General features: G+C 42.1%; 3 protein-coding genes across 3 annotated transcripts in view; 1 reads left to right on the top strand and 2 right to left on the bottom strand.

The window, feature by feature from the left end:
• The window catches only part of lpcat1 (lysophosphatidylcholine acyltransferase 1), a 32201-nt gene extending 27280 nt beyond the window's left edge, over positions 1-4921 (bottom strand). The window contains exon 1 of the mRNA XM_076301837.1: positions 4482-4921. Coding sequence (XP_076157952.1) covers positions 4482-4598 — 117 coding nt within the window. The 5' untranslated portion in view covers positions 4599-4921. The remainder of the gene's footprint in view (positions 1-4481) is intronic.
• A 5579-nt stretch (positions 4922-10500) lies between these two features.
• On the top strand, positions 10501-12973 carry ndufs6 (NADH:ubiquinone oxidoreductase subunit S6). Its single transcript, XM_076300969.1, has 4 exons — positions 10501-10672; positions 12212-12265; positions 12354-12476; positions 12774-12973. The coding sequence occupies exons 1-4, from the start codon at positions 10529-10531 to the stop codon at positions 12840-12842; spliced, it is 390 nt and encodes a 129-aa protein (XP_076157084.1). The 5' UTR covers positions 10501-10528; the 3' UTR covers positions 12843-12973.
• Positions 12974-18751: 5778 nt separating this feature from the next.
• On the bottom strand, positions 18752-21094 carry irx4b (iroquois homeobox 4b). The gene is made up of 5 exons (XM_076300968.1): positions 20982-21094; positions 20536-20787; positions 20176-20276; positions 19725-20044; positions 18752-19480 (listed from the first exon to the last, which is right to left on the bottom strand). The coding sequence occupies exons 1-5, from the start codon at positions 21024-21026 to the stop codon at positions 18888-18890; spliced, it is 1311 nt and encodes a 436-aa protein (XP_076157083.1). The 5' UTR covers positions 21027-21094; the 3' UTR covers positions 18752-18887.
• Positions 21095-23108: the final 2014 nt, after the last annotated feature.

The raw sequence follows: 23108 nt of genomic DNA, 5'->3' as shown, positions 1-23108 counted from the left end.
AGCAAGGTCCAACCAATGCTATTATTTAAACAATCACATACCACACAAAACATGGCAAGTGAGATGGACAGAAAGAACAGACTGACCTCCACGGCCCTTTATGTACATGTACAAACGTAAAGCAGATATCTTGCTTTCGTTTTAGCCCACTTTGCCAGAACTAATGGTCATTGGTGGTGACCATTAGGCTATAGTGGCTTAGTGAGGACAGAGTAGATGTTAATGTTGATAGTGAAGAGTTTCCTCTGGCCACTGGCCAACCACAAATAGCTCCAATTCCATTCCTCACAGGAAGGCGCTCAGTGAAAGGCAGAAGAGCGTTGAGCATTTCCGCCCAGGCCGGGTCTAATCATTATCATCTGAAAAACAAGCAGGGGCCCTTCCCGCATACCTCTCTCTCCCTCTCTGTCGCTCTCTCTCCCTCTTTCTCTCTCCCGGGAACTTTTCTTCCCTTCCTCTCTCCATCTCTCACACATCACCAGTGACGCAATAAAGCGTTATGCATCTGAGCAGCCTGTGACACTGTTAGTCATCCCAGTCGTGTCCACGCGTCTCCCCCCAGAGAAGGAATTTTCTTCTTCTCAGTATAGCTCCAGGGCTCCTTGGCTCCTCACCCTCCCTCCCTCCGTCCCACTCCTCTCTTCTCTCCACCACCTCCCCCCTCCCCACCGATGTCTTCATTCATCTTCAGCTCTCACACGGTCAGCCCCAGCCCCACGCCGTTAGTCAATAACTGTCTTCCAGTCCGCCGAGCGACCCAATCCACTGTATCCACTGTAATAAAGCTCTCCATCTCTTCCCGAGATGAGGATGTGACCCTCACCCCCGCATGTCTCAACACCCCCCTGAAGCCCGGGGTGATAGAGCCAACCCGTGGAGATCCAGCGGCGCACACACACACACACACGCCGCGGACACCGAGTGATGAATGCAAGGCAGGGATTCGGAGGGGATTGGGGATTCTGGCCCCGGGCCGAGGAGAATTTTAATTAGAGCTCATTAACGACTGGCCACCCTCCGACAATTCCTCAACATTGATCTCCAATCTCAACGATTTTTCTTCACACACAGAAAACGATAGCCTGGCGAGCCAGACCCACATTAAAATGTAGGGTCTGGGCACTCACCGTTCGCAGTGCTCAGTCCGAGGGGCGGGATAATCAGTTGTCTTTCAAATTCCCTCTGCACGCAATAGGACGCAATAGGATATTTGTTTTCAAGTAGCAGGGAATTCAAGCCAAACCGTTGCAACTCTGCCATCAATCATTATGTTAAGCCCACCAAACGACTCTATACACGATTTTAATGCCTGGTTAAGTTTCGATTTCTGGAGCTCACAAGCCAACGGAGAGTTGCTAGACTAGCCCTGGCAGCAAATGTAATTTGCCGCTAGGGGCGCGTCTAGATTTCTAGGCTAAGATAACGAGGCTTCAAGAGCTAAAAAGAGAAAAGAAACACCCATACCCCTATATAATACATCACATAATATCTAAATTACACAATATATAACACAATGTGAATTCAGAGCTGTGACTGTATCATGATGTTAGAGAACTGCATTGCATTGTCTGTCAGTGAACTTACGAAAGAAAAACAGAATATGACATCATTGTTATTGAAATAAGGCATTCCAGACTCTTCTCTATTCTATTCATACCTTCCACAACAGATAGGTTGCGTGTTCCTAGCAGCATGAAATCTGACCGCTGTGTAGCTACAGGCCCCTTTAATCTCCCTCCTTCCAGAAACCGGAGCGAATGAACGGATTTAATTATCAGATCCGTGGAGTGACTTCCTTCCTGTCTGACCTAGAGATTTTTTAGGAACCCTTCTGTCCTTCCTACGAGGACGGAAAAGCCAAGGTAAAAAGAAAAATGTTTCACAAAAGAACTCGTCCAGAAACCAGAAACCTGACTACAGTCCTGTTCCTTGTAAACACAACACAACCTGATGAAAGGTTCTGAATGACATACAGGTCACAAACTGATATATTTTGTGCACCACTTTGCTTTCCCAATGCAAATCTAAAGCGTCTTCTCGGGTCTATGGCGAGATTTCAAGGAAAGCCTCATTCCTCAGGTTAATTTTTCAAGATCTCTCGAAAAAGAAAACTCCTGCATGAACAAGTCCCTACTTTGCACTGTGGGGGGGGGGGGGGGGGGGGAAAATCGCTCAATGGAAAAACACACACACACATACACACACACTCGTACGCACGTACACATACACACATAGTAATAGGATCCAGGCGTGCACAAAGACAAGGTGCTTTGTTCCCTGGGCCGATCCTGGAGTTGTGGTAGGTGTGGTGCACCTGCACCGGGTAAAGGAGATTAAGTCATCACCGTGGGAAAAAGCCGCATCCACTGCAATAAAATAATAAAACAAATAAATAAATAAACAAATAAATAAACAAATAATTCAAATGGGAGCCAGATTCTGGCCACATCACTCCCAGAGAGGAGACCGCCATCTGGGACTGGGCAGTGGGCAGTAGGTGAAAGAGTGAGAGGTCAGAGAGAAGGGATGGGGGACTGTGCCACATTAAATGGATTGACTAATCCAGTCCGGTCTCTTCCGTCGTCTCTCACCCATACAGCACATACGATGACATCAATGAGGGAGAATGAAACAGCGCCGTTGATTTATTGATTGACCAGTCCAGTATGGAACTGGAAGCCCTTGTTTCCATGTTAGGTCAACCTCTTGGGGAAGCACCATTGGCTATATGTACATAAGGCGCACACACAGGGGCTACCTGCACGTGCACACACACACACACACACTATTTCCCAGGTTCTCCTGAATATATTAACAAGGTCTATATATTAACAAGGTCTAAGCAGATCTTTTGAATAATGGAGTATATCCACAGGAAATGCCACCGTGTATCTAGGAACCCCCTCTCTCTCTCTCTCTCTCTCTCTCTCTCTCTCTCTGCTTGTCTATACATCGCAGTCTCACGTGACCCCCTGCAACATTCCTCCTGTTAGCATGCATGTCAAAAAATAGCCCTAGGGTGGAGAGAAAACATTTCAACTGTTGCCTCCCTCTTATTTCACACCAACCAATGAAGCACAGCAAGGTATGCAGAGTGAATTAGTATAAGCTATGTGAAATAACAGTGGATTGAAAACAAACAGCAATTCAAACTTCAGTGTCTGAGGACAATGATAATAAAACATTTCCCAGTGGGTTTTTTTTACAGTGGTTCAGAGGAAAAAGACGTAGTGTAGAAAAAAATACTGGGGGGGGGCTGACGTTACAGAGAAAGATTAACATTCACTTCCATCTACACCACTCCCCTGGGTCATGTAGGCCAGCATGTGTAAGAGCCCACATGAATCCTCCATAGCACATAGCAGGACCAAAAACACACAGACTGCCCAGGCAGAAACGCTAAAGCACTGCCCAAAACAGGAATATGCAGCAGCCGCTTTGCAACAACAGCTCTTTTATCCAATTGTCTGACTCTATATTCAGCTCCACCATGCAGCACAGTCAGACTCAGGTGTGTGTGTGTGTGTGTGTTTATGTGTCTGGTGTTATGTAATGGACAATAATAGTGACCTAGCTGGTATAAAACAGTGGAGAGCTGCCTTGGCTGTGTATGCCAATGCCAAAAGTCAACTGCTGGCTTAGAGCTGGTCACATCCTGTGGAAGGAAATGGCACTACAACCTCAACATGCCATAGACAGGGAAGGGGTCTATCAGAAGATCCAGACCCTGTGCTTTCCTAAAGACTCCTATAGAATCAGGAAGGATGTATGGGCTGGATGTAAGGAAGGGCAACAAGACTGGAATGGGGGGTGGGGAGATTCACAATATTAAGCCTATGTAAAATGCAACAAATGCACATGATCTACGAGTTGATTATAGGTCAACACTTAAATAACACTGAATAATTGAATCACACGCCAACTCCACACAGTCGGAAGTAGGCTATGTTGTAGCCTACTTAAATTTACGTAAAGAGGTGCAGCGTTCAAGTGTGTTCACATGCATTCCTTGGAGTAAGCTAGGCTACTTGTGTAAACACGAGGAACTACGAGGGGTTGACCCTCCGTCACATCCTCAGAATATTATGACAGCTAATTAATAGCGTCTGATCTCATCCGCACCCACAGCCGAAGAACGGTATGACTTTCACATGTTGCTTCTAAACAAGGGACTCGATTTAGCTACTCCGCCTAGAGCCGTAGAGAGAAAAACTGAAAGTTCCCAAAATCAAGCCCATCTCCAAACTCACGTATGATGCTTTATGGTTTACTCGTCCCTTTTTCAACCCACTAATTGTACAAAATTACAATAAATCAGTAGGCGTAGTAATAGTAAGTAGACGTTAGTAGTGTTTTTCAACCAGTTTTCCAGTCTCTCAACGACTGCACAGTTGATGCGCTGGCGAAGTAAAGAACTAGGAATGCACCGCAGATTATGTGCATGTTCAGCACATTTAATAATACTGATTGTGTTCACTAACCTTGATTTTTTGCAGTAGTGTAAATTTTAACTCGTGAACGAAGGGATTTCGGAATCGGGCAGACATCTCTGACGCATCTTCTACCGCAGCGTGTCGTCTTCTTTTCGGAAATCTCATTCTGAAAACCTGGGCATAACCTAATAGACTACGTGTTTTCGCAGAAAAGAACAGCGACGTAGTCTGCAGCTGGTCTTCAACTAGGCTTTTCAATCTCTAAACCGTCCTAAACACTCAATGCAAAAGTTGTTGCCAGTAAAGGTTTACAGGTAAAACAGACTTGAGCGCCCACAGTTTGTTCTACCTATACTCTGCCAGGTCTGCTGCTCATCTGCTCAGACAAAAAGCCTCCTGAAAACTCCACGATTGTAACACGCATGCGTGATGAGTGCCCGTGCTGACATCACACCAAGAAAGAAAGGGAGGTGTGTGTACCCCATAGCCCACCCATAAGAGAACAGAGGGAAATCAACAGGCAATGTACAAGAAGCAAGGTTTTGTGGAAACATTTTGTCTAAGTATGACTCAACATTCATGAAAACCTGTCTTGTAGGATATGCATGAGAAAAATATGAAGGGCTCCCTATTGTTGGTTTCATTTTTCATTTTCAACACTGTGAAGAGGCTCAGTCATTTCATTTTCAACACTGAAGAGGCTCAGTCATTGATCAACTAAAGCTATATTTATATTGAAATTATGCAAATTAGCATATATTTTTAACCTCCTAAGACCCAGGCTATGATTTTGTATGCATTTCTCCCAGCTATTTTGGATTACGGTAGCATAATTATTCAAACTAAGTATTGCATCTGAACAGTAGTTTTTTTGTTTGTTTTAAATAATGTCCTCGTGCGTGCATGCTTGTATGTGTTTCAAGTATATTTCAACAATGGAATTAACAAAAACATAAACATGCATTTAAGTGCCTGAACAAGACTATATTCCCAACAAAGACGGTGTTTGTTTCAAGTTCCTGAACATGAGATCCATTCAGAAAATACCAATTCAACAAGAAAAACAACTATAAACAATGTAAACAATGAAATGATGCAAGCAGTGTATATGTGTGTGTGTGTGTGCGTGTGCGTGTGCGTGTGCGTGTGCGTGTGCGTGTGTGTGTGTGTCTGTCTGTCTCTCTGTCTCTGTGTGTGTGTGTGTGTGTGTGTGTGTGTGTGTGTGTGTGTGTGTGTGTCACATATATCCTATTTGAAATGCAGTTTCAGATTCCTGAACAGCATGTGACCCTTTTGCAGCAAGGCAGACAGATCAGAATCAGATCGCCCCAGCGGCATGTGTTCATCCGCACAATTGCTGCTCATCATCTGCCGGAGATGGTCAGCCTCAGCCTCAAGAATCCCATCAAGCGCTGCGGAGCATTGGGCTGAGTGTTGCGTCTTGAGTGTGGTGTATGACCTGCAATATCTCTGTTGTCAAACCACTTCGCCACGAAGACTTTCATGCCCCTTCATTGTCTTGTCATTTGGCAGCTTCTGCCTTCGTGCATCCGTGATTCTGTTTTTCATCACGGTTCCAGTCAGGTACACCTACCTGTCCAGCATCAAGTCTACAGCTTGCAGTGAGGTACAGTAGCAGTGAGTCACAGTAGAATTTCGTGCTAGATTGTTTGCCAAATGTGTGATGACCAAGGCTCCCAAACCCAGTCCCTGTGCATCCTCAACTTGTGCACGCAATTGGGTCTTTGCCTTGGTAGACATCAGCACTATGCCATCTGCTCTTGCCAGCATAAAGTTCTTCATCCTGATAGGATTTGGTGACAGGATCCATGGTGAACAGGATCATCTGCTTGTCCATTTATTGAGAAAGAACAGGATCATCTGGCCAAGCCTGGAGCAAACAACACGCTCTACGAATGGCCTAATTTTTCCCGAATCGGTCACCCACCCCTCCTCAAGTCCACCACCATTGATATCCAATTTCATATTTTGCCTTAGTTTAAAAAAAACATGTTCCTCTTGATTTTGTTACCGATGGCAGGGACTCCCGAGATGCAATTTGAAATCAAGTGGTCACAGCCTTTATAATGTAAATGATAGGGCATATTTTGGCCTTTGGCACAATTGTCCTGTCTCTGAATACAGACTATTAGCCCAGAGCACATTTCTGCTGTCCATGCAGGCAATGGGAAGAAATACTTGTTTAGTTTGAACAAGACCGATATTGAAAATGACTTGGCTTATTGACAAAACAACTCAATGTGGGCATGCAGTTGCCATAGTTGCACTGTCCACATAAAGTCAATTTTGAATGATGTGAATTCCTCAGTCCCTCAGAAACTCATAGCATATCTGCTTTTTTTCTTCCTTTTTTCCAGGCCAACTATGATGTTTTGAATGGACCTTTATTTAACATAGCCTGCCTTATTATCAAATGTTAGTCAATGTTAGTCTCAGTTGTGATCTTCAAATCATGAGAAATGATTTCAGTTGGATTATATAAACGACATCTACATGCATACCACCTTATACATTTGATTGTTCTACTTATCACATGTAAAGTAATACAAGGAAAGACCAGAATAAACAGACAAACCAACATTTGCATGGATAATGCAAATAATATGCAAAAACCACTTAACTATGCCTATCCATCAAATAATCTAAACCATTTTCATTGTATGGACATTGTGGACATTGGGAGTAGGCATAGGCTGGGTGTGTGTGTGTGTGTGTCTGCATGTGTGAACAATGGCATGAACTTTAGGTTCCATAAATAGAAATTATTGAAATTTGAAGAAGGCAACTGAAATAGATCTGTCTTTTTTTTCTGAGCTACCATGGCAACAGTGGTCTTCCAAGAAGTAAGTCTCGCTTACCTGGTCCATTATAGCACAGACAGAGTGGGCTGGTTTTCTAATGCCTGTTGTTTCAGTGGCATATGCATATGATATGTCTCTGTAGACATTTTCTTAACATCAAGCCTATAGGAAATGCATCAAAATAATAATCTTATTATTATTAGGGTGTGAAAGAAAACATTCTGATGTAACAGAAAATATTCCATTCTTATATTTGTTGTCCGGAATTAAAATTCATGCATGATTTAAGTTCTGAGAGATGCCGAGTTACCTCATAATTGTAAATTTAAATGTATAAAACATTTTGTAAACCCTTTTTATTTATTTATTTTATTCAGAATATAGTGTGTTGTATGTGCAAGGAGAATGCTGACAACAAATAGCCTAATATACATAGGCCTATATATTTAGCCTACAAAATGCATAAATTATGATAAATAATAATAATAATAATAATAATGTTCTTATTCTTTTACATAGGGTATTACAAGTTTACATATGAAGTTTGCATATAAAGAACCATATTCAAACCAAATAAAAAAACACTTGAAAATGAGAGTACACATTCTCACCTACAAATACACAATTATATGGATTTTTAAATGAGTTATTAGCGCCATCATGTGGAAACACATAAGACCTCCCTCTGTAAAAAGAATGGTAGATCCCACAAGCCTAAGGATTTAGACACCCTAATAAGAGTATCCAACTCAGGTACTTTCTGACAGTGCAGAAATAAAGCTCAAAGCATTATCAGTTGACAGACACATAACGACACAATAAATCATTCTGAGACACACAGTGTCTTCAAATTGTAAGAGTTACAATCCCACTGCAGTATCCTCGTGAACTGCATGTGTTGCTGTTAAGTGGAGATATCTAGGCAAAAAACTGGCACTAAATTTTAGGGATGGTTGAGAGTCTTGCTTTGACTGTAACAAAGACTTAAATTACACCTGTGACAAAGCTTTTGCAGCCTTGAATAGTGAATTTGCTGAAGGGGACTTGGGGTTGTTTAGCAATGCCATGCAGACAACAGAACAAGGCACATCTAAACTTTCTTCCATAACAGCCCAATGTTTAGTTTAAAGATATTCAGCAGTGCTAATATGTAATGTCTAAGTGTGCTCCTTTCAGAAGATAACTACAGAGCTTTAGATAGATAGATAGATAGATACTTTATTGATCCCCAAGGGGAAATTCAAGAAATTTGGTCTCTGCATTTATCCCAATCCGTGAATTAGTGAAACACACTCAGTACACAGTGAAGCACACACTAATCCCGGCACAGTTAGCTGCCTGCTACAACAGCGGTGATCGGGGAGCAGTGAGGGGTTAGGTGCCTTGCTCGAGGGCACTTCAGCCATTCCTACTGGTCGGGGTTCGAACCGGCAACCCTCGAGGCTAGCGTCCGAAGCGCTAGCCACGGCTGCCCCCCCCTGCTTTATTGCCATGTGCTGGATAAGCAATGACCAATATGCCAAGAGAATGTCCACATCTGCCTATGTGTAATCTTTAAAAAGGAAGTCTGCACATAAAATAGTACCATTTACAATTAAATATTTGGAATGATTTGCGAAAGCCAACAGCTTATGTAGAGAAGAATACATGTCTGAAAACCTTACACCCTACATTTCAGATTAGGCAATACCGTATGCACAGCAAGCAGTGCACTGATTTAAAGTCCGCTCCAAAGTCAATTAAGTTTTCTGTTAACACAGCAATGATACAGGAAAAGTATTGATGAATTTGCAATTTTATTTACAAAACAGATGAGGACAGTTGAAACACTATTATTTTGAGAGAAACAAAGCACTGCTCCAATATCATGCAGCAGCTCTTTAACTTTTCATCCTTGCCGTTGCTTGTGTCTTGGGTGGGTTTTGCAGTACACACACAGCCTTCCCCTTCGCCAGACAAAGAAGCAGTCTTTGCACCGTCTTTTCAGGGCAGTTTTTGTTTTCATTCCTGACACTGGCTGCACACATGTCAGCTGTTGGCACTGTCCAAGCAAAGGCGTACGAATCCTAGAGCACACACCAACTGTAGAGGTCTTCATTTGTGGAATTGCTGAGGTGATGGTGGTGAAGCTCCTGTGTGCCCCCAAGGATGGAGGGAGTCGAAGAGCAGCAAACCTTGCCATTTGTGTTAGCTGATGAGACACAGAGTTCACCAACCGAGGCAGAAACAGGGCTGTCATGGTGATGCAACCTGCAAAAGTCACATACAACATAGAGTGATTACACTGAGTGTTAATTTGCAGAATTTGTGACTAAAGCATTTGTGACAGTTATTTGATAGTGTCAAAATATTATTTGATTTGACCGTTTGTTTACAGCATGTCTGAGCAGGTAACTACTACAACGTCAACACATTCATTTTGATGATACACTGTTGGTGATACACTTTAACAGTGACTATCTTTATGCTAACGTTACAATTTTGTTTCGCATTAGACACTTAATGAACTCCATGAGACATAGACCTACACTCCAATATGTCTGCATAACGTTAGCGTTGTTCATACTATCCAACTTGTCTTCCATAAATTAATTGAACTCCATGAGACATAAACTCCAATATGTCCACGTTGCGTTTGTTCATACTATCCAACTTAATGTAAGTAAGTAATGTAAGTGTCAGCTCTCGGTGCAATTAATGCAGCAACTCCGACAGGCTAACTACGGAATGTTGGCTAAATAGCTCATCTGACTGCATTTTGCCATAGACAGTAGCTAGGCCTACTACCAGCTAACGTTAGCTTTTAGCTAGTCTTGATTCTCCAGAAATGGACAACAAAAGGGGATAGGAGAAGAAGATATATTTAAAATGATTTATCATACATACCTGCACAAAGCACTCCTAAGAAAAGCTGCTTACTTGTGGATTTCAGGTAAAAACAGTACACAACTACTCATACGGTTACTTCAGAGGTGAAAGACCCATGCATTCGGGTCATGGTAAACTTGCTTCCTGTGTGACGTAACGCCAAGTTTCTTCAGGGTCCTAATGCGAAATATCAAATATAGGAGAATTACGTTTTTATTTATAAAAGTACATTATGGGGGGGGGGGTAGGAATAAAGCGACATCAAAACAATATATTCTAAGAGGTTTAATATGTGTTGCATTGTGTATGACATTCAAATGTAAAATCTATTTTTCCCCCGGATCAGAAGTGGAAGTCCCTTCCATGCTCGCAGACGCAGAGCATTTCGGGTAGCGCTCTGAAAACATGGCGTCTGTTGCTATCAGAGGTCTGTCCTTCAGTAAGACTGCAAAGGTTTTGCTCTCTCCGTTAAGATTGTCTGCCGTTCCTGTAAGTCGTTATGGCGTAGAAGTTTCGAAGCATGGAGAGGAAATTACTCACACCGGACAGGTAACGTATGCATATAATAACCTACATGACTATCGATAAAGCTAATGCTCGTTTGCTAGCTAGTTATAACATAAGTTAGCAATGCTAAGTAAGTTTTCAGCTGGTTTGCTTGGAATCTGTCGTTACTTCGGTAGATGTAGGGGTTTAACGATGCACCGAGTGACACACGCTGCCAAATATCGTATATCGATATCAAAGTTAGCTGAACTCCGCGTTGTCCATCCATGTAACGTTGTGAAGTCACCATCAAAACAGTTGCTATCGCCAGAGAATGTCTAATAAGGGCTCTGCTTTCGCTAAGACTCTAATCTAACAACGTCACTGCCCAGTAGTTATGTTATACTTAACGTGAACAATTAATTTGCTAGTGAATAGTAGGGCTGTAACGATACACCAACCTCACGATTCGGTTTGTATCACGATTTTTGACCCACGGTTCGATATGAATCTCGATTTTTCTTTTTTTTTTTATATCTTTTATTTTATATCCTTTATATTTTTCTGAATGACTGATATTTATGACACTTTATGCAGATTAGCCTATAGCCTAGGCCTACTATTTTTTATTACAACTCTACCTCTTTAATTCAGCTGTCTGGTTGAAGCCTGGAAATGTTGTAAACAAAGTAGCATAGTTGGCTAGCTTAGCCCATCATAGTCTACTGATTGGACTGTTCAGTTTCCCCATGTGTGTTTAAGTGATAATACTTTTTCTCCTTGGGACAGGCCCTTTTGGGAAACGCTGGTATTGAGATGATCAGTCAACTTCAATGGAAGAGTTTTAAACAAATATGTGCAGCAATAATAGCTAATGATGCTAAGCGGATTTAATAGTAATTTAGCTAGTCGTCTTCTATGCGTCCTTGCTTTCACGATTGTGAATGTTTTATTTAAGTCGTGCGTGTTCATTGAGCAGGAGAGGGAGGGAGAGTGAGAGAGAGCGGGGCAAGGAGAGAGGGTTTACTTCTATACTGTTTGGTAAAGTTGCACACATAGTCTACAATGAAAGCAAGGAGAGGTATGACATTATTATTTATTTATTAGTTTTTGGACAACGTAGGCTACCGATAAGTAAAGCGGGAGATGTGGGTTGCTTTTGCGGCCGAGTAAGCTGCAAAGCTAAGCAGTGCGTGAAACACTAGAAAGGGTGTGTCGCGATTCTGCCTTTTCACACCGCGACACAGTATCGTGGATATGAATGTCGCGATTTCCGGTTCGAATCGTATATCGTTACAGCCCTAGTGAATAGGTGTTGTTTGTTTCCCATGTCTGCTTTAGTGACCAAGATGTTGTGGGCGGTGGTAGTGTAGGTGGGCAGTGGTAGTGTAGTGGTTAAGGAGCTGGGCTAGCGTGCAGTAGCCTGAAAGTTGTCGGTTCAATTCCCGGCTTCCACCGTTGTGCCCTTGAGCAAGGCACTTAACCCCAAGTTGCTCCGGGGACAATGTGATCCCTTGTAATATAGCTGACATGTAAGTCACTTTGGTCAAGAAGTGTCTGCTAAATGTAAATGTAATGTTATGTAATGTTGTCACATTGCAGGTGTATGATGAAAATGACATACGAAGAGCCAGATTTGTTGGCAGAGTGAAAGAGGCAAGTATTTCACAACCTGTTCCTTGTGTTTCTGACTTTAGCTGATCTGTTATAGTTACTTAATTGTTGTCTGACATTGCTCTGGTAGGTGAACAAAAACTTCGCCATCAACCTGGTGGCAGAAGAACCTGTGACTGATGTTGAAGCAAGGGTTGTGTCTTGTGATGGTGGTGGCGGCGCGCTGGGACACCCCAAAGTCTACATCAATTTGGTAATTATCTCCTGGTTGGAATCTAACAGAACTTGGTGTATATCACCAAAGAGTATAGAAGCCTTCTAGGGTTCTTAAGGGGCTTCCATAGTCTTTGGTATCACCACATTATTAAGACACTACTTACACACATCACTGTCCTAGTATATTGTTTGTGTGTGCAAGCTGTGTGTGTGTGTGTGTATGTAGTTACGCGCACATGCACACTTACCTGTCTGCCTAAGATTTTCTTGTGGACTCTTAAAGGTGTAGGCCAAAGACAAAACCCTAACATTGATTCCTTGCCTTTATGTTCAGGACAAAACAACAAAAGTGGGCACGTGCGGTTATTGTGGACTGCAGTTCAAGCAGAAGGGACATCACTGAAGTAATGTTCATTCCTCTGTAGTGTTTTGTCTCAGAGTAATAAGTTATTTACCTGTTTAAATTAAACAGATGCATTGTACTTGTCCATTAGATTTCTTGTCCTATACAATAAACATAAATCAACTCAAAAAGCTTACTTTTATTCTCCAATGATACCTCCTCTATGACATTAATGTTTGAGTTACACCCAAAGATTACAGTGTCTCTATGAATCACAGTGACATAGCTCTCAAGTTTTAGAACCTAGTCTTCCCACTGGTAAGGTGTTTAAACAGGATTTCAGTTTTTTTTTTTATTCAACCAGTGCTTGCAAGATTGAGAAATACCATTGCAGCCTCTTAATAACTTATTGTGAGCAAGAAGGGTGTTTTCTGTAATGCAATATCCTGTGTTCACAGGTAGAGGTCAGTGTTGCCTCATACAACTAGACATCCCCCTTTCACAGGTCAGGCATGGGAATTCGTATTCTTTGGTTTTATGCCCTTATTCAGTAGATGTGCAATTGCTTTTTCACAAAATGATTTTAATTTAACTCTTCCTGAAACATGGTGTGTAACCAGTTAGATTAAAGGTGTTAGCCCATTAATTAAATGTTTATCAGCAGTCTCAAATTAATAGATTAATAATACAATTTATTGTGACCATGTCCATTTATTCATTTCATTTTAACAGCAGATGCTTCCCATATTGTCTTGGTCTCATGATATTTGCTAAAACAAGCCTGAGTGGTAGATCATTTGTCTCTGCAAAATAGGTAATCCTTTAAAAGGCCCTATTTTGCAGGAATGAAATGAAATACATTACTTATTATTTTGATTTTCCAAGTGGCAGCTATTCAGTCTAGAATTCAAAACATTTTAAGGACATTATCATTTTAAAAGTGGGTCTTTGTGTTTAGGCCTGTGTGCCAAACCAATACCTACTATTAATAGCCTTTAGCATGACCCACGCAGACGAAGACAAAAACAAACCATGTGCACCCACGTATAGCATGCTGTGGTTCACTCTGTGGACCTGGAGGCTGACTTAAATTACAAGCAGGCCTTCAATGGATTTATGTAAAACAAATCATGATGCCGTAAGATTATCTATCCATGACCGAACTTTGGGCTTTCCTGGAACATGTGAATGACAACCATGTAAACAACACAGAAAAGAGAATCTGAATTATAAATCGCATCGGCAAGCAGCAGTCTGTCTAGTCTGCTCCCGCTAAAGTCGGAATAACACCAATGGGGATTTAGTCTGATAAGGACCACGAAGGTGGAACAATACATGCGTAAGATCATATATATATTTCATCAGGGGAATTCTCTGTTGGCTTGACCGTGCCAAATTGGCCCATGTGCGGTCCGCAGGCACTGAGGTCTCTGGTGGTGCGTGGAGTGGAACCAGGTTTTCTAGCTGAAAGGTTTCAGGTTGAGGGAAGCGCAGCCATGCCGTTATAATTGGGAGCGGTGACAGAATGAGAAAGACAGCCCGACTCTCATTAACCCTTATACACTATGTTCTGTCCAGCGATATGGTAGAAAGAGAGGCTGCATCAATTGTTAGAAATGGTGGTCTTTGGTCGACCCCCTCTCCACTACCCCGAAAAGAGTAGGCTACATTGCAGGTGGTCGGTTAATTCAAACATTGCTCGAAGCGAAATCTTGAAGTGAAACTGAGCATATGAATTCCGCGGAATAAAAAGCGAGGCTTTTCTATTATTCATTGACATGAAAACATAGACCATGGCAGGGTTACGTGGTACTATTATGTTGCATTAGACTGTATGTTGCATTCTCGCTGTTGCAGGATACGTTTTGTTTTTTTATGTAAAATGTTGTTGAATGCATATTGTGTCAATTAGGCATATGCTACATGTTTTGGGTGTGTGTGTCGAAGAACTAGCTTACTACTCTAGAGATTATTTTTTTTATTTAACAGTTCGCTGCATCTCAACTTTGATGAAAACTTTCCGTCAAGTACCAACACCGGCATATGTGACTTCTGTTGTAAGCAGACTTCAGTGGTCGCTGCATCGCACCCACAATAAAACACACGCGCACACACACTTCTTTCCTCGCACGCTGACACACACGCCCACGCATGCACGCAATGACATGTTCTTATCTCTAATTACCCCGCTGGCCTGTCACATTTCGCAACTTAAGGCTGTGATGTGTTAGCGCTCACTGGAACTAATTACCGACGTTGCCCTCTTCTGAGTCCCATGTACTAGTTCTGACCTTTACCTATGAGACCATGTCATGTTTCTCTACTCAGACAGCTGGCTGGCCCGCAGTTCCTGTGGAAACAGACACACTGTGACAGGTGGGTCCGAGAGTTTCCACACTTAGATGAAGACGGAAAAGACGCGCACGCGCGCGCGCATGTGTGTGCATGTGCATGAGAGCGCGTGCCCGTGCAACCGGAGCTTGTGTCTTCTGCAGATGTGCGTATGCGAATGAGAGATTGAAACCGAAATACCATTGCCCACAAAACGTTGCTGTGCGGAAAAAATGTAGTTGTTTTTTTTTAAATTCTCCTGACTGACCCCTTTACTGCTCAATCAAAAGAACGGCATAGACTTTGAGTCGACTCGAGGCCTTGGGCATCAATAACAGGCCTACAACTTAATGTTATGGTTATGGAATTTAGCAGACGCTTTTGACCAACTTACAGAATAAAACAATACAATAGTTTAAAAAAATTTGATGTGATCTAATGTAAATCTGCCAAGCCTAACCGATATGATGTCCACTAGAATACGACACATCGAACACGAATCTTATCCTCGCATGGACCATCCCGTGCTGAAGTGTTCACCATTATCTTCAGTCAGACATTTTATGAGCAAATTTGCTCGTACAGGCAAAAGTATTGTAGCATATTGTTTTGTGACATAAAGAACGGCTAAACTAATGTCGATGTGCTTAACCCTCCTGTTGTGTTCGCGGTCAAGTGTGACCGATTGACAATTATTTTCAATTATCTCAAAAATATTGTTAACTTATTCTGACTAACGTACATGAGGCTCCATGACTTTGTTAACACAGGGCATCTGAACACACATTTTTTTAAACATATTGAACACATAACAAAGTAAGTGTTTTGTTTAACTTTAGAACCTGTATATTCCCGGTCAAAATGACCAGCCATTAGAATTGAATGGGTGAGAAAATGATCAGTGTATAAAATTGAGTCCAGACATATACTTATTGATCATATGGACTGTGTGTGTGCTTCTGTAGGCTACATTAAAACACACACACACACACAAACACACCCTCGCCCCCTCTTTGCTGCCAGCCCCCGGAACCATTCCCCAGCTGATATTTATGAATATAATATTCCCCTTTCTGACTCGCATGAGCTCAGGTCAATGAGCAAATAGCAAATGGAAGTTCAAAACTGGTCATATCCAATAGAACCCAAGTTGATATAAAGGTCTATCACAACATTAGTTGATAATATATGTGCTATGGATTTATAACAAGGCCTAATGCAGCGGTCATTTTTGACAGGGAGAACAACACTAAACATGACTAAACACTAAACAAAACAGAATCTCTGAGAGTAGGCCCTTGGCCCAACGGGGGATGTTGTCAGCACCAGGGTGTTGTGACTGCGTGTTAGACCCTGTAATTTGTGCGAAACAGGGACGTAGAACAGATTTAAGTAACTTACCCTGAATGTAGACTAACAAACTGGACATAATGGCATTACATGGCTGGTGGAACAGCCAGGCGTGTTAGCAAGCCTGTAAATATCGTGTTCGTGCTCCCAGACAAGACCTCTGTGCTGCATGTTCAGGGTGACAGTCAGGGGAAATAAGTGATTCAAGGGGCACTCATTTTTATTGTAGGATAAGCTGTGATGGTAGGCTTTTTTCATTCTGGTTTTCACCAGAGGTCCTGTGTCACAGATTGCCGTGACATGTAAAAAATTGCTAAAGACTCATCGACTGTGGGCTGTCTTAAAACATTGTTTCTTACTTTTTCCATGTTTTATTGTGTATATTGCCTTCCTTCCTAGAGCAGAATGTTGGTTAGGGACACGGGCAAAATAATATAACAATACAAAGACCATAGGCAAACTGTTGTAGCCTATACCGAATAACAATTCACTCTAACGCAGCATTTATAGCAGCTGTAAAGTTGTATCACTCACCCAGATCGAGCTAGACTCACTTCTCACCTCATTGTGTAGAAGAAAGTAAAGTTTACGGTAGAAAAAGCTGGATGTCATTATTTATTATCTTAAACGTAACTTATTTATAAAGCAGAAAAAGAATGGAATTCTCGGCTGAATTCGTCTTGAATTATTCACCTTGAAATAGTTAATTCCATACAAGGCAGTGGCAGATCCCTGCTCTGTTCTAATAAATACTTTAACATCCTAAGCCTCTAACTTAAAAATAAATAAATAAATAAATGGGTAAATAGAAATAAACGAAAGGAAAAATATTGTCTATCCCTATCCCGTGTGTGCCCCCTATTCCCTCAGACAGTCTTTCTTTTAGGCGGAAAGTCTTTAAATTCCGAGAAGTTAGAGTAAATAATTAAGGCTTTAGAGAATAAACCAAGTCCGCAAAAGACACAAAAATAAATTTGTATCCTTTCACGTGCAGTTGAGCACCATTATCAAAAAGCTACTCAGGTGAATTTGTGCAATTTTGAATTGCAATTGCACGATTATTTACATTTTGAGGGATAATTTGTTGTATCTTTATCTATTGTGTTTCATAACGGTATTGTGTGTAAGAAATGAACAGTTTAATTTGTGCATAGTAGTTTAAATGCGTCTCCTCTATCTAAATCCCCTGTAAATATTATCGTCTTACCTATAAACCATTCAGGCCATTTAAGAATAACAACCATCTGAACAGTGTACTTTACCAAAAAGGTCTGATAATACAAAATTCTATGTCTTAGACGGCTTGCCTTAGGGGTTAGTAACTTCAATACAGCCATTTTTTTCTAAATGTTTCTGAGGCAGTTCGTCCTTGTATGTGTTTCGTCAAAATACATGACATCTCCTGGGGCGAGAAAGATCTGCAGGGAATTACTACAGTCGATAAACCTATTAGGTTTGTAGATCGTCGGCAGGCCATATCCTTTAACTCTGCCCTATTAATGGAGGCTATGGGGCTCGCTCAAGACTCGGGGAGTGTGTAGTCGATCTCCACGGTGCAGCTCCCTTGTTGACACAATCAGAATCACTTAATGAAAAGCAACGCTTGACTGAGTACGGTTTCATTTGGGGTCTGTGTAAAAGTGCCGTTGATTTAACAATTTAGCAGCACTCTCCTATGTGTATTTACATTTAGCATGGTTGACTGATCCCAACCTCCTCCAATATTCCAATAAACACACGAGCGGGGCTTGAAAGTCTCCCTCTATCTGGCTTGTGGCCCTGCACGCACGTCCCAAACTTGCGTTCAGTCACAAACACACACTCCCCTCTCTCTCGTGTGTGTGTGCGTGTATGTATGTGTGTGTGTGTGTGTGTGTGAGAGAGACAGAGAGCGAGAGAGAGAGAATGTGTGTGTGTGTGTGTGTGAGGGAGAGAGAGAGAGAGAAAGAGATCGCTTGCAACATACGTACACAACTTTGTGTAAATGTGGAATTGTGAATGTTTCAGCACCAAGGACAGCGACCAACAATTCAATCACACATTAGGCCTACAAGTTTTTTTCTTCTCAGCGACCTTTTATTTCAGTGATCTGTTAACAAGACGCAATGTTTGTAACATGTGTGCTCTTGTGTACTACAGCAATGATGGCAGGGAAACAATACACGTTTTACATTTGGGAGTCTGTGTCCACATGCCTCCAATCAAAAAGTGAGAACGTGTCCTGCAAAGCAAAGGAAGCACAATAAAAAATCTTGGTGAACTCTTATCCAAAACTTATCCTCATCCTTAATTTTGTCTCTTCAAACAATAATTGTTCATATTTCTGCAGAGTCAGGAACCTTTCAGTCACGATGTAGGCCTATAGGCCTAATAGACAACACAAAGCCGCATCTTTACAAAAAGGGAAACAAGTTGTTCTTTTCTTTAAGTGAGCTGTGTAGCAGTAACGTTCCCGAGTGAACTATCCTGTGCAAGACCTGTTCCACTCCACAAGCTGGAGTGTGATGAAGTCTGATTCAAAGTGCTCTGTCGAAATAAAGGATCGTGAAAGACACCGTCGACCCAGTTCCTGAGTGTAGCGACAGGGGAGTCCTGCGGTCTATCTGCCACACCCAGGACTGGAGGACCACCTGGAGAAGGAGGATTGGTCGGTTGGCATCTGTGCATACAAGATGGGTACTCTGTTTGGTTTAAAGAAATGGCTGTCTGTGCCAGGGACCAGATTTTAGGTTTGGGCTCTGATCTTGGCTGGTCTTGTTGATAGAATAGCTTTGTTGTTTCGCTGGCTTGTGCGAGTGATCTGGCACAGTCTTTATGAAAGCCATCGTTTCCATCAAAGGATTCAGGCATGGACGCACTCGCTGGCGCCTCTTCAATACGATCATTTGAACGTCCCTGCGAGTGGGTGATCACGTGAAATTGACGTTTGGGCTCGCATTCGGAGCTATCCGACTCGGTGAGATCAAAGTCTTCCAAATCACTTTGTGCAAGGTCGGTGTCCACCCCGATCCGATTATCTGAAAATAACGAAAATGGCATGATTTAAGAATACGCCCAGCCCAATTTGTTTCATGGTCAAATTGTTAACGTTTCTAAACTAAATGGGAAGTTTAATGACACAACAAGGACTTAAATGCAAAGCCTACAGCCTTTACAATTGAGACATGACAATTATTAACTTAATAAAGGAACAGCTTCCATTTAAAATCCATATTATAAGAGCACCTGTTGATCCCATTATCAAAGTTAGTTAACACAAACCATTGAATTCCTTCACGGATTTGATTGGTTCCGGTTGCGATCCCTCTGCGTCGTCACTGTCGTCATCACAGCCTTTGTCGTCGGAGTTCTTCGTGCGCGGGGACCAGGTCATCTTGTTCTCCTTCTTCAGTCTCCTGCGCGCGTTGGCGAACCAGGTGGACACTTGGGTAAGGGTCATCCTCGTGATGATGGCCAGCATGATCTTCTCTCCCTTGGTGGGATAAGGGTTCTTCTTGTGCTCCTGTAGCCAGGCTTTCAGAGTGCTTGTAGTCTCCCGGGTAGCGTTCTTCCTCCTTGTGGCCACGTCCACAGATCCATATCTAAACAGACAATATTTAGAGCATTGTTAAGCTTTATCTATATGATATAGGCTAAACGCAAATCTTCACAGTGGCACACAACTTTACAATGGCAGTATGAAACATTGGCACAGACCGTAGAAAAGTTTTACCTGTCGTACTGATACTGTCCAAAGGTGTGGTCATATTGATAATACGCACTTTGCGCAACACCTGAATGTGCTGTTGCTGCCTCTTTTCCATCCAGTTTTCCCTACAACACAATACATTCTAGTTTGATCAAAATAATAGACAAAGAAATACTATGTAGACTATCTGTTCCTTCAATGTCACCTATTAGGCTTATATGCTAGCTAAATGATAGAGATACTGTAGATAGAGATAGATAGATAGATAGATAGATAGATAGATAGAAGAAACACCGAAACAACCTCTACTTGAAAAGTTATTTTTTGTCTGAATGTGCATGTCATTGCTGAAATAATGTTCATGGGGCACCACACAAGTCTTACCAGAGAATACAGGGCAGTGGCGTCGCTTCCACATGATGTGTACGTCCCGTAACCCTGGCTTTTGCTGTAAGGACTCCCGTACACCCCAATGGCGGTGGCAGGGTTTAAGTCGTGTCGAGCCGAGGCCAGAAGCCTGCTTTCGTACACGGGACAGTACAGCGAGCTCTGCGGGGAAGTCGCCAGACTAGGCTCCATCAGGGACCTACCGCTGGACTCGCAATAGGTGCTCAGGGTATTGGTGGCCACCAGCAGCTATGGTAACAGTAAACAGGTGAGATCAGCGTTGATGACAGTAAAGAAATTCAACTAATAGCCTAATTGGATAATTAGTTTTAACTTGCCGAGTGTATAAGAAAAAAGTTGAGGCTGCTGCACATGCTTAGTAATGACAGATCAGGCTACTGATAGCCTACTGATATTTATACTTTTAGATGGAGAACACTCACCTGCGGTGTAGTTGTGTATGAATAGCCAAACTGTGAATATGACATGGTCCAAGACAGAGATTATGGCTCAGTCCCACGCCAAAGTTGTGCCGGCTGACATACGTTCATCGGTATAAGTAGTCCTTTACTGGATGCACAAAGCTCCAGGAGTGAGGCAAAAGCAAGGATCCGATCAGCCTCAGATATGTTTTTGCGTTCAGAGAAATCGTTAACAATATATTATCTATCGCATATAAACTGTTAACTCCTCTTCACATTCGAACACACCGTGGACTTGAATAAACATGTTGTACAGTAGAAAAAAATGCATAACAAAACGTCAGCCCAGATGCACGTTGTTTTAAACATCCATCCCCGTGACGTCACAAACTGTCCTTTAAAGCTCCAGGCATCTTTTCAACACCCACTTGAAAAAAAAAATCTGGAAGTTCATCAGTACATAGCCTAAACTATCACGGGTGCAAACAAGTCATACACTTTTCTACTTATTTCTACTTTAAAAGCATCAATTCTTATAGACAGAGCGAAAATGCTAAAATATTTTTTTTTAAAGAAAACTCAAATAGTAGCCTACACCTCCTCAGCAACCGAATGTGATCATTTCCAGTAGAAATATATGACTCTTGATATCCTCAGCTGAAGGACGTACTTGCTCGGGGAGACCTCCAGACTCAGACAAGTGAGCAGCCCCGGGGTCTCGCTCAAATTAATGAGGGTGTGTTCCGCTCTCCCTCTCCGGAACACCTGCCCGCGAGAAACGACGGGCGGATCTCACTCCAGAACATCGACAGCGCTGTTGTGGATGATTGATGAGCGCCGAGGAGCGATTAGCATAATTGCTTTTCTCTGTAGTTTAAAATACTTGTCCACGATTAAATAACATTACGGGGCTGGTAATGTGGGGGCAGATAAATAGAAAAGCAGGGGTGAAAACAATCAGTGGACCATCTGACTGCCATGTAATAGAAGAAGACCAGGCCGGCACCAAGAGATAAATGGGCATCTTTCAATTCTTTTGTAAAATGATAAATCATTGTTTTAGTCCTGTAAAGCACAATAATGCTTAACATGAGAAAGCTGATATTATCGTTTTTGTCCCAAACATGTTTTATTAATCATTTTAGCCACTCATTATTAGCAGAGGTTCTAATAGATTATCTAGATGATCTAATTGTAGCCTACTTCAGTCTGAGGAAAGAATTGTCAGAGTGGCTGATTGCTACACAGCTCTCCCTGAAGAAGAAACTCACCACATGTGATAGAGGTGTGAGTAGTTGTCATCATATCTGTCTACAGCTAGGAAATGTGATGAGAGCAATGTCACTTAGCTGCAGTTTTAAAACAGTGGCAGCATGGTCATTGAAGAATGAGATTTATGCTTTAGATTTAGGCGTTAGGGTAGGCCTACTCATACAGTTGGGGTGGTTGGGGCCAGTTATAATCTCCAAATACACTATAGTCACACTTATCACTGCACTAACATATTTAATACTTCCAGTTTGTCCATTGCATTGTAGGCTATAAATCCTTGTCTAATAACAGAGGGAGATGAAGGGAGAGAGAGAGAGAGAGAGAGAGAGAGAGATGTGGTGACTGCTTGTGTCACCTTATGCATGTCTTTATTTGAATGGCTCAGTCATTGTACTGGCCTGATCCTTTAAAACACCACACACAGGCGTTTTATATGAAGACTGATAGCTTCTGATGGGCGGCCTCCCCAAAGGCTTTTAAATCTATATTTTGTCACAGTCCTCCCTTCCATAAATCAATCCGTTCTCACTTACAACTATCTGAGAGCTTACTCACCTAGATAAAGACACTTAAGAGGCTAACTGACATTTTAGATCTGGAGCTCTCCGTGCTAAGCTCCATCTACTCTCCCTCTGCTGTGGCTAAGAGGTTTAGCATGTTGCTGTTCACTTAATATACATAATAGATGAAGAAGTTTCAGTGCATTTACCGAACACTTAGTTCACTAGGTCCAGGGACTCCACCAGTGTCCTCATTAGAGATTGAAACACCGATAGACATTCACTAAACAGAAGGCTATGAGGGCCTAACACCATGTTTGCACTCTTGTTTGTCGAGGGTTCTACCAGTATAGTCCATGTGACACCTGTTATATTG

The sequence above is a fragment of the Alosa pseudoharengus genome, unplaced genomic scaffold (genome assembly GCF_046254945.1).
Source record: "Alosa pseudoharengus isolate Yale_2024_CS ecotype anadromous, Long Island Sound unplaced genomic scaffold, YU_APseudo_1.1 YU_APseudo_1.1_scf_23, whole genome shotgun sequence".
NCBI lineage: Eukaryota > Metazoa > Chordata > Actinopteri > Clupeiformes > Clupeidae > Alosa > Alosa pseudoharengus.
Note: the sequence above shows the minus strand (reverse complement) of the source record. Positions and strands in the feature narration are given on the sequence as shown.